This window comes from Patagioenas fasciata, chromosome 12 (genome assembly GCF_037038585.1).
Source record: "Patagioenas fasciata isolate bPatFas1 chromosome 12, bPatFas1.hap1, whole genome shotgun sequence".
Taxonomy (NCBI): domain Eukaryota; kingdom Metazoa; phylum Chordata; class Aves; order Columbiformes; family Columbidae; genus Patagioenas; species Patagioenas fasciata.
Genome location: NC_092531.1, coordinates 11,591,289 through 11,609,296, shown reverse-complemented (window position 1 = coordinate 11,609,296; position 18,008 = coordinate 11,591,289). Strand labels below are relative to the sequence as shown.

The following is an 18,008-nucleotide window of genomic DNA, read 5'->3' as shown; positions in this document are numbered from 1 at the left end:
TTCATGCACTATACCAATCTTTTCCTAAAATCTTTTTGACTATATGTTGTACATTTAGTTGTGATTATACATGACCTAGTAACACTGGCATACATTTACTGATGCTGTTCCTCAAAAGGCTTCACTTGCTTTAAAAATACAGTTGTCCTTTGCACTGTGTTTGATTTTACATGCTGTGTAACTAATTTTTTTCCTATTGTGCTGCTCTAAAATGGTCTCAATTAAAGGTGTCTCAGGACTTTTGTTTGGTTACAAGTCCACCAAACAGCAGCAAAAGAATAAAGAGTATTGACCTTTAGTAAAGAGTATTATGAAATAAATAAAGCCCAGGGAAGAGTCTGGCAGGATACCCTCAGGAAATAGACTGTGGTAATACAAAATACATTAAAAAGTACCTGTAAAACTTTTGTTGCAGAAAGTTAGAGGCAACGATTACCTTTGCTTTAAAAGGTACCTTAGCACAACTGGCTATTCCAAAATAATAAAATATATTTACCAGTATTGTTTTAACTGTATGTTTTTTTATTTCTTCCTCTCAGGATGAAAAGAATCAAGTATTAACAACAAACATCTGGCTACAAATGGTGAGTTCTGAAACAAAGCATTTCTTTTTCCCCTTTGGTCTTTGAGTTTAATCTGGTGAGAGGTTTGAATTTTACGAAACTTTCAAGCTTTTGTTTTATATCATGCTACGTAGTGGACAAAGCTAAACTGAATGGAAAACTGTGAAGCTGAGATTTAGGTCTTGATGATGTTTCAGGTATTTCTGAAAACTTTTAATAATTTGAGTCACTACATCTAAGTAAGTTACTAACTCATCATAGTTGATTTAGTCATGCTGAACTCTTGATTGTCATAAGATACCAGTGTCGTAAGAGTCCCCAGTAGTGTAACTGGAGGTGCAAGTGCCTTATCATTCATTTTGACAAATCCATTATGTTGTCATAAATCATTTGATTGTGAAAGAGAACTATACATGCAAGAAATGCATTTCATCTGTAACAGCTGTTCTGATCAGCACTCTGAAAATGGAAATATTGCTCCAAAGAGGTTCATTGTCTCCTGAGAGCTGCTGCCATTGTCCCAACTGAATGTCCCTGCCATCCTACTTCCTTTGCTGTCCATCTCCTTAAGAAATGCAAGAGGATTTTAATTAAAATGGCCATACTATTCCCGTGTTGTTTGAAATGTTGTTTTTCAAACATAGGATTGTCATCAGAAGTTAACTGTGAACATGGGAGGGTTTTTTATGTTACATCTCCAAATTCTGTCTCAGTTACATGACTAAATGGGTATTGGATCATCCATTTCCTAATGTTCAGCTGGGAGCAGTATACTTTTTCCTGGTTTCCCAGTTCCTTTTGCCCACACAGGATGTTCATTTTTCAAACAGTGACTTTATTTTACCTTTTGTTGCAATGTTTAGTTGCCACAGTTGTCACAGAATTTCACATCCTCTCATTATTTAACCATAATTACTGCTACCATTAGATAGCACAGCAGAGAGCTTTGCCCCCACTAACTCATGGCAGGCATTGCTGGGCAGGAGTAAATTTGACTCACTTTTGAAGAAATGGAACAGTTAATAGAATATTCAAGAGGGAGAGTATTTTGACTTTCTTTTCTTTGTAAAGTTAACTAGTGAGAGAGCTGCAAAACTAAGACTTAAAATGAAGAAGATACTTCTTACCATGCTGAATACTGTGGGCTCCTGATGCTTCCACAAAACGTTTCTACTATCATTTTGAGCTTTACAAAGACGGGGTGATAAGGGGAGCTTTCTCCATGTAATAGTAGCTAGGATGAGAATTTGCCCTTAGTTTAATTCTCATCTGTATTACAGAAACTGAACTGTTTGTGTTAAGTAAAGGTTTACAGAAGAGTTACATTATTCAAGACAAGCCTGCTGCTTCCAGAGAAACTTTGCACTTTCAGTCTCTTTCACCAGCTCATTCAATTAAAATGTATTTTTTCTTTTATTGTAACATTTTTTTGCACAGCACCTCTCTTGTACTGTGGTAGGCCTTACAAACAAATGACCTATGAAGGATAGCTTGGCTATTCCATTTATTCACAAAGAAAAGTTGACATGAAAGAAGCATTCAGCTCATGTGATTTTACAGGTTTGTTGTACAGTAAGATTAAAACTGTCAAATATAATATGTTTTTGGCTTTGAGCAGAATTACAACAACTGCTATGATTTCTTACCAGGAAACAGATGGCAATTCATACTCAAGAATCTATCACTTATTTTCCTTCTCTTTTATACCTCAGCATCCTTATCAAGACATTTTTTCCTTAAAGAAATTCCTGATTCTTTTATATATTCTATATTTCTTTTGATTTATTCACCTTAGCACATACTGTATGTGGAGCATGTTAAAATTGTAAAGAGCAGATCACTTGATTACTACAAAAATGGAGCCACTCTTCATGACCTCTGTACATATTTAAAAAAATAATAAATGTGTTTCTGTATTAACTGTCTGTTAATGGTATACTAGACAGATTCAAAGCGTGCTTAAGGCAATCATCTGTCATTTTATTATGCTACATGGTCTGAAGTAATTTCTTCCCTGAATATACCTCTCCACTCCCTTTCTTGATACATATGTCTGTATAATCTAATCATCACTGAAATACGTAAATATAAAAACTAACCTGGGAGAAAGGGGAATATAAACGTAGTATTTATACGTGCAGACTCTTTGATCCTGACCACTATCTCCATGGCAATGCTGTTCAGTATCAAAATCTTACACTTGATCTAAGTTACAGCAGGAGCCTTGCCTAGTCATACAGATTAATACTAATGCAAGTACCCCAAGCCGTTGGCTATTTTAATCCACATCAAATGTACTTCATCTACAGTTTAGATTGTAGCTCTAAAACCAGAATGAGGCAGCTCGTGTCCAGCTGGATGGGAAGCACTTTATACACATGGCTAAACAGGGCAGCCACAGAATTGGCTTAACATTATCTCTAATACAGACTTAAATTTACTGTAAAAATTGATGTAAAATTTCTGAAAAAAAGAGATGAGAGGCTTATAGAAGCTGTGTAGAGATAAGCATGAGAAATACACATAGTTTAACTAGAGAACCATGAATGGAGCAGATAGTGTAAAGAAAAAACTATGAACAGAGCCAATCAGATATTCTGATTTAAGATTTCTGTAACAAACTATTATCTGTAAAGCAAAAGGAAAAAACAATGCAAAATTCAGATCAATTGTCCAAGTGACAAGGTGCTACAAATTCATAGTAAAAAACGAACAAGATAAGTATGGAAGAACAGCTATTTTCCCTGTCAGTAGAGACTGTTGGCTGCTCCACTTCGTGTCTGTAATCAAATTATTACAACTTGAGAATTTCCAACAACAGAAAACAAAGTTGCCTATGAAGATAAACATAATTGAAGTTAATGTATGAATTGTGAAAGAAAATCTGTTCTATCCCAAACTGGCACTTGAGACAGCATGAACAATAGAATACAAGCACCTCAAATCTTCCTTTAAAGGCTGTTATGTGCACTGCTGTGCAAAGTGAAAATGGGATTTTTAAGCTTTTCATTGAGCTCTAGGTGGCCTAATTCACCCCTTCTAAACATTTCACTGCCTGAAGCTAACAAGAGAACACCTATTGTTTCAGGCTATCCAGTCCCTAGAGAACTACAGTAAATCAGTGCATGAGATGACCCAACTTACTTTCTGTATTTCTTAGTACTGGATAGATCATTATCTACAATGGAACGTGTCTGAATACCCAGGAGTGAAGAATGTCCGTTTTCCTGATGGACTGATTTGGAAGCCAGATATTCTTCTCTATAACAGGTAGACACACCTTTTTTTTTTTTTTTTTTCCCTTGGGAGGAAGGAGGGAAGGCTTTAAAATACTTTTCTAAAGCTTTCTAGGTTTTTCGAATACTGGAAAATTACCAGTCTCCTCTTAAACAACAGAAAGTCATATTTACAAATACTTCATATAAACAACATCTTCCCTACCACAAATTCCAGTTAGGTTTTGTGAGATTATTAGAAAATGAAACTTTTCTGCCTGTGTTTAATGGCACAGGAAGCAATGATTTCCTTGTAAATTATTTGTTTGGTCTAAATGTTTACTGGTGAATTCAAATCTGACTTTTGACTGCTTGCCTAGTTTTAGCTTGGGTTTCACCAGAGGCAGGACAGGTAAATGCCAGTGAGCATGTTTGCATTTTCCCCATGTCCAGTTTTGGTGTCACTCTGTCTTCCTGCTACAAAAGCAGCTAGAATATTTGCTGCTCTCATCTTCAAACTACCTGTTCTGAGCTGGGCTTATTTCTGGGACAGACAGGTTGCCATCAATCCACTGCAGACCTTTTGGCTGACATTGAGAGATTCTTTGGCTGCACCATTATATGGTAGCTCCTATTGTGGAATTTAGTTTAGAAAGATGAAGTGCTGAGAGCTGTCTGCTCTTTAAAAACCTGCCTTTTTCTGCAGCTGTGGGCCTGTGTGCTATTCACCATGTACTGGAAAGGCCTCATATCTGCTTTGTTCATCTTGAACTGGCTCTTTTGTGGTAGCCAGGGTATGTTGTTATTTTTTTGTCCATGCAGATCACATGAACCTTTTGTCTTCCTGAAGGCTTTTTTCCCTCTGCTTCTCTGCCATATGACTACTAAGAAGACAGCCCTGCTGTGTTTATCGACCTGATTCCCCCTCCCCACAGGAGCTGCTTTTTGTTGGAACAAGCCCTAGAGAAGAGCTGTACCCAATGTGTCAGCTGCAGTTATGCTCCCTTTTGCCACTTGATGATCACTTCTATGATCAATGTCACTGTCACAGGTGGTGTTGAATTGTCATGAGTGGTAACAGCAGGCAGTGACAGCACTTGTCAGCTCCTTAGTGCCTCTCCCCAGGGCCTGCGTTCCTGCTTGGCTCACACATGCTGCAGTGCTCCTCTCAAAGGTACAATTAACACTAAATGATTCGAGGTGATCTCCACTAGAGTTCACCATACTTACGGTAGCTGCCTGTCAAGATTACTTCTTGTTAGGTTTGAGCATGGCAATTAGCGCTTCAGTTGTCCACACACCAGCCTAAAAAACCTTTCAAAAGCTCTGTACACAAAATGGAGCAGCATCCAACCTGGACAGGTGTTTTTGCAACATTAACCTTGCTTAATGTATTTTTCAATGCAAATTTGTTCTCTTGAGCATTTATTCCTAGCTAACTTGATTCCGTAAAAAGCAGCATTCTTGGGAGAATCCAACAAATCACACATTCCTTTCTATTTTTCTGCTGAATAACATGCTGTGTATGCCATGAAACTGGTAGTCTACAACAGCAGCTCAGAGGTTTCCAAAAGAATAAATTATGACAAGATTCTTGCTCGCATACATCACATACCTGAGAGACACTTTCAATGTGTCTTAGGATTTATGCTTGATTTAAGCAAGTATACCCAAAATAAAAGGGTATTTTTATTTAGAAATTAGTAATATTAATACATACACACTAACTGTAGGTGAAGCGCATTATAGAATGAGAAGGGTAACTAAATAACCTGAAAAAACGAAAACACTAGCCTTGTGTTAATACAGGTTTTTTAATCTTGTGATTGTAACTATGGCACAATCATAAAGTAATTATGCTACAGTGTTTCTATTTCAAACACATATCTAATTAAAAATCTTAATCAGAGTTTAGTCAGAGAGCAAAGCTATTTAAAACAAATTCTTCGTCCTGAAAGAAATTGGATTGGGAATGTTATGGTGTTCTCTTATAGTGTCATCTTATTTTGAGATAGATGCTTTCAGTTTCTATACACTTCATTAGCAACATGCATCTGCAGTTACAAATAAATTAATGAATTCATTTTTCATTTTAATGAATGCATGTTTCACTATGTCTGGAGCCTTTATGCATCTTGCTGCAGCCTCGTACAGAGAAACTAGTGGCAGCTGTATTAAGTTTTAGAACCAGTCTATTGTGAAGAGAGCAGGGCCAGTTCATCTGTAGTTTTTCTGAGGGAAGAAAATCTTGGCCTATGTACAAATTCTAGGATTGAGTTAGTGTCATGTGTGGCTCTCTTCCACTTTGTTAATAAAAGTCCTCATTTCTGGCGGTATTATTTTCCAAACACCTATATAGTGTCCAGTACTTTATGGAATAACAACAATTCTGGTAGTTATGTCTCATTTAGCAGTTTCATTTTTCCAGTTTCATAAACCTGAGATTCTCCAGATTGGTCCCAGTGGGATTATATCTGCTATGTACAGCTTTGTCATCTCAATGTACTACAGTCAGTGTATACTTTCGAGTGGTTATATCCTGAAGAAATGTTTTTCTATCATTACATTTGAGCACAGAGTCTCATCAAGCAAAGGCATAGCTACTTGGTGGATTCCCAACTGAAGCACTGTATTTCAAAAACAATAAGCAACACACTGTGGAAAACACATGCTCCTTTTTCAGAAAAAAATAATTTGATATTTGATTCTATGTACCTCTTGATATTCTTTCAAGAATGTGTTTTCTTAAAGGGAAAATCACATGGCAAAGAAACCCAGGTTCCTTGGTCACTCGTGTCCTTTGGAAACTTATTTTTGCCAATTACCAGGAAGAGTAGCAAGGTCTTAGAAGGAGCCCCAATGCCAAACTGCGCTCTGCTCATGGGGAAGAGAACAGACAGAACCTAGCCTAGGAGGCTAAGAATTTTACTTCTAGTCATTAGTTTATCCTGTACAAGTAATTTGTGTGACATGGATATTTTTACATCCTAGATTTGACTACTTGAGTTTCACCATGTAGCCGTTATTGATTTCAAGTCAAAGGCATTATTTGTCTATGTCTAATATAGAAACCTGTTGCAGGACTTTAAGTCTGTTTTTCCAAGGAAATGAGACTTATGCCTCTGTGTGTGTGCACACCTGTGTGAATATATGTGCTTGTGTATGATCTTGCTGCTTCTTTCCCCGATATCCTCTAAATCTGTTTCTGCCAAACTTAGCAGTGCAATCAGCAGAGATTTTAGCAGCACCAGTTTCTTACAAATGTCATGAAAACAGGCAGCCAGGATGAGGGGGGAGAAAACAATTAGTGCTCCAGCTGGAGGAGAAGCTGCCCCGAGTGCAGGGTCCAGCTGTGAGCTGGGCGGCGGCAGCAGAGCCCAGAGCCGGCTACGGCAGCTCCACTGCCTCAGCGCAGCTGCCTGCTCCCCTCAAAGTGCTACAATCCCTTCATGCAACATACACACTATTCAGACTTTTCTGCTTGTCTTCAGAGTGCAAATTAAATAGTTGCAAAGATTTTCAACTCTGTGAGCCTTCTGCTCGCCACAGGAAAAAAGTGCAACTGCAGGTGGGAAAGTAATTACTTGGATTTAGTTTTTTCTTGTCTGTGTATTTCCAAGACCAGTCCAGATATTATTTAAATGTAATTTCTTACAATACATAAGATGAAAATAAAATGCAAAGTAATGATGATTAAAATAAAGATTGCTTCATTTTAGCTTGTGAGATACAAAATTTGCATCAGAATAGATCAAATATTGAAGTCCTCTTTTAAAAAGAAATATTTCAGTACAGGTTTTCCTGCTGGAAAAATTTGCCATTATTATACTTCATTTTCTGCCAGAATTTCAAATATTTCACTGTCTCTCCATCTCAGATTCTTACCTTATTTTTCTGATGATGTTTTAGAAGGTTTTTAGACTATTCTGAAATGCTAAACCACTAATAGGCAGAGACATCAGAGACTTTTCATGCTCAAACTGTCCTAGAGACAACACAGGTTTTTAGATGAACAAAAGCACAGACCGCAGCAAGAAGCCAGACCCTGAGGCTCACGCGACCTCCTTCGTCCTGCCCCAGGGCAGCTGGCACTGGATTTGCCTTCTGCACCAACCTGTCCCCACAAGGTGACTGTTGGGAAACTACAAAGAACGCAACAAAGTGCAACAGCCTATGTCTCATTCTGCTGATCCCCTGCACAAACGGAAGCCCGAGAAAGGAGCCTGTGTCTACAATCAGGGCCAACAGCCATCAGATGTGACCTCAACTGGGCAGTTCCTGAAATAATTTTGAGATGCAGAGATCACGTACTGCTAGTACCTTGCCAGTACATTCTGTGCAATTTAATCTAGACACCAACTTCAGTAGCTATGACAATTTCTTGAATACCTAGGCCCCAAAATTTAAAGGAGGTATAGATCAGAATCTGCAATACCTTATCACAAAATCCTGCAGTAGTAAACAAGAACTGTAAAATAGAGCACAATACTGTATGAGTGTATATCCATAGCAATGCTAAGAAACCACTCTGTTTAAGATGTTTAGATTAAAGTCAGCAAACTTAACTTTTCATAGGAAAGAGTCTTTATTTCATCATCTAAATGTTTGAAAATAGGTTGTTTCCCATCAAGAGGTTCTTAACATGTTAATGCCTAGCAAATTCCTGGTTTATAGTGTCAAATATGTAGCTGAGATATTCCTTGGCACTAGCTGTCAGTTCATGATTTGAAGCATTCTCCAGGTAACATTATGAACGGCTAGCACCACTACACTGGCACCTCTAGTAGGGTTTTTCTTTTTGCTGAAATCAGTTTGTGGGTTCTGAAGTAGATAATAAAGGCTGGAGCTGCATTAAACAGTCTTACGCATGACATGTATTATAGTAATAACATTCAGCCATGCAAATAGGTAGGATGAACACTGGAGTATCCATCTCCTCAGTATTCCTTAGCTGCTGTTAATGTAGACAGCAAGAGAACAGATTTCCTTGTACAGCTGCTTGAGAAGTTTGCGAAAAGTGCTTACTTTCCAAATGGAAATAAATGGAACCACGGCACTGTAAGGACCGCAGTGGGACAGGTGAGCAGCGAGAGCCAGGTGGCTCACCCTCACTGCTGCTCTTCAGGAACAAACCCAAGAGTATCAGGCCAGTTACTCTGAGGTCACAGAGAACTGGTGACAGGAGAAAAGCTGTCACGTTTTTGGGGAGAAATAATCCTTTCCTGAAGAGCATATTTGTCTCACATATTCTTAGCCAAAGAGCATATAACCCATTTTGTTTCTTCCCTATTCTAGTGCTGATGAAAGATTTGATGCAACATTTCACACTAATGTTTTAGTCAATTCTTCAGGACATTGCCAATATCTGCCGCCAGGTAGGCTGCTTGCATGCTGTAAATTTTGATAACTCAGACTACTTATATATGGTGAGGTTTCAAATTTGACATCAATTGTCTGATTTTTTAAATTTAACTAGCTATTATAATCTTAGTGATTTAAGCCTAGATGCATCGTGAATTACATGGTTAACACTTCTGTAAGAAAACCACCATGATAATTTTTTTATTGCAATTATGTAAATTCTTCTGTAATGCACTATTTCAGAAGTGTGGAAGTATAAAAGAAGATAAAAATAAAAACTCAATCTAAAAAAGATCTTGTTTATTAAAGCATGGCAATGCTTAATTTTAAAAAATCATTAATTTGGCTGTTTCTTCTACTAATATATGAACTTCGTAGTAAGATTCTTAGCAACATCTTGGATGTATCTTCTATTGGAAATTATTCACTGGATGCTTCATTAAAGTAATTTTTGGTCTGAAAGGAAAGTAGTCTGTGTTTGACATTCATGTGATATCAGGAATACATCACTGACTCTCTGGATGTATAGCAGCGAAATACTGTTTCTGTTCCCAAACTCAATTAGCATAATTCTTAGAATTAACTATTCCTAGAATCTGAATTTTAGAAACTGCAGCAACAGAGCCAAGTGCCTTCCAGACAAATGAGGTTTTCCATCTAAGATCCTCAGAGGATTGCAAGGGTCTGCTGTTACTTTTCATTTAAGATGTTCCATTTGATGGGGGGTTTTCAGTTCAATTCTGAAAGCTGCTAAATGACAGGGCCTGACTCAACAAATGAAAAATAAGAAGCTAGCTTTCCTGAATAAATCAAGATAATGTAAAAGATAGAAATCTTTCAAGATTTCTTATTTTATTCAGTAAAAGAAACAGAAGAAATGGACTGCATATTCTGCTTCATCTTTTTCTAAAATACAGTATCTAGAAAATCTGAGCTCTCCTCTAAATATTGTCCCAGTATGTGACAAAATGGAAATGTAGTTCAAAAATAGTTAATAGTGCAGTTCTTTCCCATTTCTGTGCCTGACTCTTGCTATTTACAAGTCAAGACACAACTGAGATTAAATATGCTTGACCAATAAAAAACTGAGGGCACAATGTAGAACAAGATCTGGTGACAAAATGTATGTAAAATTATGTGGAACAAGCATTTAAATTAAGTGGTATTTAAAATCCAACCTAGGCATATTTAAAAGCTCGTGCTACATAGATGTGCGCTGGTTTCCATTTGACGTTCAGAAGTGCAACCTCAAGTTTGGATCCTGGACTTACGGAGGCTGGTCCTTGGACTTACAAATGCAAGAAGCAGATATTTCTGGCTATATTTCAAATGGAGAGTGGGATTTAGTAGGTAAGCTCTTGATTTCTTATTTACACTGTGAACTTACAACCTTGCCTCCACTGCTGAAATGGATGGAATAATGATTGGGAAGTGAAGACAGAAATTAAATTAATAAATGACCTAGCTAGTGACATTTGAAAGTCTGAGAACGGATGTCAGGTGAAAATCACCATAAAAAGTAGGTCACAAAATTGCTGCTTGAATTCACTAAGTATCTTTTGTCTGATTTTCCTTTATTATCTGACAAAAATGACTTAATTGGGAATTAAGCTTAAAGAAATTGTTTTACCTATAGTAAAACTTAGGAAGCTACATTTATCCTTCTTAAAAATAATCACTACATAACATGGTTTATTCACATTAATTTATGCTTTTCTTCCTTTTCCCTCCTCCACAGGAGTTCCTGGGAAGAGAACTGAGAGTTTTTATGAATGTTGTAAAGAACCTTACCCAGATGTAACATTCACAGTAACTATGCGACGTAGGACTCTCTATTATGGACTCAATCTTCTTATTCCCTGTGTACTGATATCAGCACTTGCTTTGTTAGTTTTTCTGCTTCCTGCAGACTCAGGAGAAAAGATCTCACTAGGTAAATCCGTAATAGGATATTTTAAGTAAGACTGAACCAAAGGAAGTCGTCCCTTTTAAAGTTTTTTGAACAGTCTTAGTAGGCAAGGAGGAATAGCTTGTGTACCCTTTTCTGGCTCATGAGCTATTTTTACTGTTTGATGCTGACGCCATGTGATGTTTAAGCCTTGCTCTCAGCCTAGGCTACGCTGAAGTTGTGAAATGGAGAAATTCCAGCCAACCGAGCAGAAGCACGACAATTCCTGACTGCCTTCCTTAGGAAGCAGGGCTTCATTTTTTGATGTTTATCTGCTGATGAAAAATCCCATATTCACTGAGTAAAGCTTAAGTTTACAAATGTGCATTTGAACACTTTAACATGGAATTCTTCTTAATATTTCTTTTTAATAGTGAGTTGTATTAAGAGCCTAAGGTGCCTTCTCAGAAATACTGATTCTAACTGCTACTATTTAATTTTTATAGCAAATTTAAACTACAGTATTGGCTCATGAAACAAATCCAATGACTTTAAGTACTTGGTCCTTAAGGTGGAGGTTAAATATATAATGAAACATTTTGCCTCATACAAAACTGTAGATACACTGGCTTCTACTAAGTGAAAATAGCTGTTAAAAGGTAGAAACAGAACTGACATTTCTCCAGAACATACTTTAATTGAGTAATAGCCTCTCTAATCAAGAAGTCCCTCTTCATATTTTAAGATTCATTCTTTGTTCCTAAATCCTTTTCCACCTTACAATGACTTATTGCTTGAGACCAGTCCTAAGTGAGTCCTGTTCCAGAAAGATGGGAACTTGTCACTGAGCAGCAGAAGTCAGACTCCAAAAATCAACTGTCAAGACAGCCTGGGCATACCCACGTGCAGGACCCAGCAGCTGATATCAGAAGATATCAAAGTCTGTCCAGGAGAGCAAAGCTGTTTTTCAGGAATATTATGCATTACACCACCTGTAGCTTCCATGTCAATTAATCAAGTGTCATACGTTCAAATACTCAAAATCACACCATGTTTCTAAAGCAAACGAGCAGCAAGAATTACTTTGAATTACCTCAGCTAATTAGCAAATGGTGATAAAAGCTCAACAGCTACAAGGGCCTAAAAATATATACGTCTGTGCAGGCATTGGTACTAGTTTGGCAGCACTGCTACCCTGAACTTGAGGTAATACAAGAAAGGACAGGAGCACCACTAATGTGCTGGTGCAAGGGTAACTGTGGGAATGTATCTTGCAAAGAGCCTTCCTTCGGGTTCATTTTCTGCTTCTTACTGCCTTGTAATCACAACCTGCTGATCTAATTTCATACTTCATGTTTATCTTTCAGGTATAACAGTCTTATTGTCTCTCACTGTCTTCATGTTGCTTGTGGCTGAAATTATGCCAGCAACATCTGATTCTGTGCCCTTAATTGGTAAGCTAACTACAGCTTTTATTCACTTTTTATCTTTTGTTAAATGAGGGGCAGTGACTTTACCAGTAGTAAGGCAAATTACTACGTTTACATTGGCCTACTGCAACTGAATTCAAAAAATGTTGCCAATTGATGAGAAGCTCTGATGGGTTGATTCCTTATACAACTTCCATGCTTTCTACTCTGAACAAAACAGAGAACATATGTGTCTTTTGGGAAAGCATAAGGGAGTCAGTTAGCCACGGAAGTTGTTGCAGTTTTGACACAACTGACTAGACATTAGGAATACAAAGCTAAACATGATTAAATCTTCCCACTATAACTGCTGAAACAAAGATAAACTTCTCAAAAGAAGTATTAGCCAGTCCCCACAATACTGGTGAAAGAAAATTAGGAGGACAATTGTTTTCAAGGTTGCTTAGAAAAGGCAGGTGCTCAGTTCCACAAAGACAATTACTAAAGACTGGTCTCCTCTCAAGTGACTGCTGCTCTGTCTGCTTTTGAGAAATGTTTCAGAAATACCTAAAGCAGTATGTGTATCACTATACACTGGAAAAAGAATTTAGCACCACGTATGCATGTATATGAATACCTCTTATAGCTATAAAGCTATATCAACCAAAGTATATTGCTGTAATTATCTGTTTATTTTGCAGCTCAGTATTTTGCCAGCACTATGATTATCGTTGGTCTTTCTGTTGTTGTCACTGTTATTGTTCTACAATATCATCATCATGATCCAGATGGGGGGAAAATGCCTAAATGGGTAAGGTTTGATTTTCATTACTATCCATTGCATAAACATCCAGTTCAGGGATGTGATAGAGTAGCTAGTGACCCATGTCTACTTCTTACTGTTAAAAACATAAAGTCCTTCCTAAAGGCTTTGTTTTGAAAAGTAGTTTCACCAGAAATGAGATGGCCAGATACCTTTCATGTGGTTTGATTCCCAGAGAGCATCTATGTGTGAGAGAGAGAATGAATATACCTCAACTTGCTTCTATATTCAGAATCTCTTTCACAACAGCTAGAAGTACCTCAGGATTTTGCTAAAACCTAAATATATAAGTGAAGGTGATATTTTAATAAGCTGCAGATGTCAGAAGTGAAACAATTAGAAGGAAAGAATAAGGTGCTGATGGAGATTATAAATCCATGAAATACAGTAGCCTCAAGGTTCAACCATGCAACTGCTATATATTTAGCTGCTGTGCATACAGACACATCAGGAGCCTAATAAACACTTGTTAAAGAGGGCTGCTAAACTGGAAAAGAAACTTGCTCTGAAATTCCTTGTCTTTACACCCCTTGTCAAAAACATCTGTAAAGTGCAAAGAAAAATTAAAGTATTTTCCTAAGCACATACAACTTTCATTATACTGTACTTCTGTAAGTGGTTGTTTTTACAGAGAACATTACGCTGATATTGGATTACAAAATATAGATGAGTATCGTCAGCTAACTGGCCACTCTTCCTGACTTCACCCAGCTCACAGCAGCATCAGGCATTACTGAAGATGGAAAGACCCTTTTCCCTTTTTTTCTTCTCTCCAGAACAATAAGTTATTATTATCCTGATTAGGCAAAAAGAATGTACATACAGCAGTGCCCTGCAGTCAAGAGATAATGAGCTATTCCCTGGCCTATTCTGGGTTAGTGACTTTAAAATAAATTCCAATGAATAAAAGATGTATCTTTAGACGTGTGTTTGATGACCTGAAGGGGACCAGTGTTTAGTACTGAGCCAGACATCCTCAGGAAACAGTGTACTTGAGGTGGAGGAGTGAGCTTTAGTGTTGAGAAGCTGAAGTCCATGAAATGTTATTGGGATAGTGGTGGATTTTGGATCAGGCCCTCAGTTAATGGAATATTATCCTTCTTGGTAAAACCTCAGAATGTAAATAGAGTAACAGGGCAAGATCTGTCTCTGGTTGGGATGTTTGCCTGGATATAATATCTACTCTGAGTGGCAATCCACAGTCAGAATAAATGGACCAAATCTAATATTAATTACAGTATAAGATTTTTCACATTATATGAGACAATAAAATTTAATTAGTTCTCTGGAAAAGAAACACTGGAATGAGCTCTTAAAATCTGACAAATAAATTACAGAAGCTTGAATCTGAACTGAAACAGTCTCTGCCTTGCCTGCACTTTCCGTAAGGCTGGATTAAGGCAACATAGAAAACAATAAAATGATATACACTGATTAAATTTTCAAAATATTCTTAAAAAATCAAAATAATTTTTCCATCTTTTCTCTGTGCTATATCCAGATCTGTTTTCTAAACTCTGCAATCAACTGTCACGAAAGCAACATGAAAACAGAGCTCAAACATTATAGAGCTTGGTGGTTTGGTCCAGTCCAGTATGGCATCTGTTTTAGCAGCCCCCTCCAAACAGTAATGTCATGTGAATTTAATACTAGAGCACAAATATGAGTCAAAGAATTGTAATTATTTATAATAAGACTATTATAAAGTAATTCTTCTTCAGTAAGTGTTTGTGGGGTTTTATGTTTTGTTTTGCTTTTTAATTCATGGTTTCTAGTAACTATGGAAAAGGCTGCCATACTGCAGTTCAAGTGCAAGGAAGAATCAACACTATGGAGACTCCCATCAGGCAAGGGGGGACTCCCAATAGTGATCAACAGCACTGCTAGAATAAGAAAGCAGCCTCAGTGATTGGCAAATTAATCAGCTGGAAAACTCTGGCACCATTTTCCAGAACTCCTGTGCAGGTTAAGCACAGGAGAGCACACAGAGACCATGGACCAGACAGTCACCCAGGCTGCAAAAATACCAATACTAAAGACTGTGGCTGTGTCAAGATGTGCTTATGCTCAAAAATTTTCTTTCAGACAAGAATCATCCTTCTCAACTGGTGTGCTTGGTTTCTGAGGATGAAAAGACCAGGGGAAGATAAAGTGCGTCCTGCCTGTCAACATAAACAGCGTCGATGCAGCCTGTCAAGCATGGAGATGAACACTGTGAGTGGACAGCAATCCAGTAATGGCAATATGCTGTACATTGGGTTTAGGGGGCTGGAAGGGGTCCACTGTACACCTACCACTGATTCAGGAGTGATCTGTGGGAGGATGACCTGCTCACCAACAGATGAAGAAAACCTGCTGCACAGTGGGCACCCCTCTGAAGGTGACCCAGATTTGGCAAAAATTTTGGAAGAGGTCAGGTACATTGCAAACCGGTTCAGAGACCAGGATGAAGTGGAAGCAATTTGCAATGAATGGAAGTTTGCAGCCTCTGTAGTGGATCGGCTCTGCTTGATGGCTTTTTCAGTCTTCACAATCATTTGTACAATTGGTATATTAATGTCAGCACCAAACTTTGTAGAGGCTGTGTCTAAAGATTTTGCCTAACTCCTAACTACAATCTGATTCTCTGAAGTATGATATGTAGCAAATAAGAGTGTGGGTTTTGTTTGATCGCTTGTTTTTAACGAGTATGCTGCCTCTCATTGTCCACTTTCTTTTGCGCCCTTCTCTGGTCCCGAGTTCCTTTCGGAAAAGCAGCACCATTTCAGAGGGGAAGCCAAGGATTCCCCCGGGCTGCCTGTGCGCAGCTCCTCTGAGCTCTCTTCCATGGGAGATGCAAAGCAGCTGCGAGCCCCTTCAGAATGACACGGTATCGCACCACCGTCTCTTACACATTTTTGAACTGTCCGTTACAGAATAACAGGTAGGCAATGTCAGGAATGTCACTTCTTCCAGACTCTGTTATAAAAAATAGAAGGTGGTCCATCTTAACTACTTGAAAGAGTCACTGTAAACACATTTAGGAGAGGATTAAATCCAATAGCTGGAAGCTCAGACAGCAGAGAGAAAAGGGAGAAAGAGGTTGCTTTTCAGTTACTGCTTTTTCTCGAGTTATGGTATGCAGCTCTCCAGCTCACTCACAGCCAGTAAGACTCATAAACTTCCTCCATGCATTTTACATAGAGCACATGGGCCTTTACAGCATTCTGAATTTGTCTGAGACACCAGAAACCTGAAAATTAAGGTGAAACATCACATAACTTGTCCTTCTATATCTTTCTGGATTTGACCTAGAAGTTTGGTCTGAATCCTTAAACAGGCTTCACAGTAATTTTTGCAGGGTTTACTACTTCTTCCTTCTCCCCAGAAAGACAGTCTTTCAACTGATGACCTTTTAACTATCAAAAAAATTACACACTCGTCTCTTTACTGTTAACCAGATTCCAGTATAGAAAAAGTAACTCAGTGTCTTTTACAGGCTTAAGCATAAATGAACAATCTAAAGCAGAAAAGAAGCCATTAAATCCTGAGATGAAGATTTTAATTTAAAAATCAAATGTTGTATGCTTAGCTCTTTATAGACCTTCTCCTGTTGAGTCACCATAACATGTTTTTACAAGAAAACTTCACCTTCTCTGCTCAGTTTATCATCTGGAGAGCACTAATGAATAATAAAGCTTTCTTCGGTTTGATATAAACTATGAACTGTATAAATATATATTTATATATACACACTGCATATATGTCCAACGGAAGGTTAAGACTTAAATACAAATTATCTTGTCTACACAGACATTTGCAAAGACAAACCTAATAGTTCATAACTTCATTTTTTCTGATTCTGAAATTCTCCCATCAAAATCTGCTTAGTTTTCACGAGACTTCAATATTTCAATGAAAAGGGCTGAGCTGAGAATACCAGAAACTTTGTGTCTACAAACAGCTGAGAATCAGCCTGTTGCTGACACATAGTATTCCTGACCAGTGATGTAAGCGGGAAAAGATGTGAGGGAGCCTTACTTTAGCATTGACTGCTTGCTTTATCCTACAGAATCCCAAATTTTTTGGCTGAGGTCCTCAGAGACACAAATGGAAGCCTGTTGTTGTACCATGTTTTTACTATGAAATAAACTCAAGGCCTCAGTTTCTCTCTTAAGATGGGTTAAAATAAAGTGACTGAAATGCTCATTCTCCCTAGGTAACTATTTCCTTTTCAGAGTCTGCTCAAATTTAATGTAAACCAAGCCTAGAGTCACCACAGGTACAGTCCATCACCTGAGTGAACACCTTCATGCCCAGGAAAAGGGCAGGAGGAGTGAAAGGAAGGCAGGATTTTTCTCACAGTTTGTGAATTCTGTCTTCCTCAAGGTTCGTTCAGAATCTCGCACAGCAAAGACATGAGCAAAGCATTCCGATCCTTCTTGAAAGTTCATCCTGAAACTGTGCCTCAAGTTATCTGTGAAGAAGCTATACTTTCAGGAAAAATTAAGAATTAGCCATGCAATAATTCCTGCAAATAGTTTCTAGTTTGTAGATTGCATATGAATAGGAAACTATGAGTCCAAAATTAGAAATGTGAGTTTTGTTCATTTGTGAATAACTACACATATCATGTGGCATGTGTTGCTCTTCTGAGTATTGTTTCTAGACTAGGCTTCCTGATGCGAATGTTGATTTGCATTGGTATTTTTTCCTTCTGCAAGTATCCTTAAGTAGCTACGTAGAATGTTCCAGTTAGTCTTTGGGGTC

The 18,008-nt window shown here is 37.8% G+C and overlaps 1 protein-coding gene across 1 annotated transcript in view; it reads left to right on the top strand.

Moving 5' to 3' along the window:
* CHRFAM7A (CHRNA7 (exons 5-10) and FAM7A (exons A-E) fusion) overlaps nt 1–17,431 on the top strand; it is a 36,277-nt gene extending 18,846 nt beyond the window's left edge. Inside the window, exons 3-10 of the mRNA XM_065847621.2 lie at nt 540–584; nt 3,724–3,833; nt 9,074–9,153; nt 10,322–10,489; nt 10,878–11,072; nt 12,395–12,481; nt 13,138–13,247; nt 15,345–17,431. Coding sequence (XP_065703693.1) covers nt 540–584; nt 3,724–3,833; nt 9,074–9,153; nt 10,322–10,489; nt 10,878–11,072; nt 12,395–12,481; nt 13,138–13,247; nt 15,345–15,863 — 1,314 coding nt within the window. The 3' untranslated portion in view covers nt 15,864–17,431. The remainder of the gene's footprint in view (nt 1–539; nt 585–3,723; nt 3,834–9,073; nt 9,154–10,321; nt 10,490–10,877; nt 11,073–12,394; nt 12,482–13,137; nt 13,248–15,344) is intronic.
* The last annotated feature ends 577 nt before the right edge of the window (nt 17,432–18,008 follow it).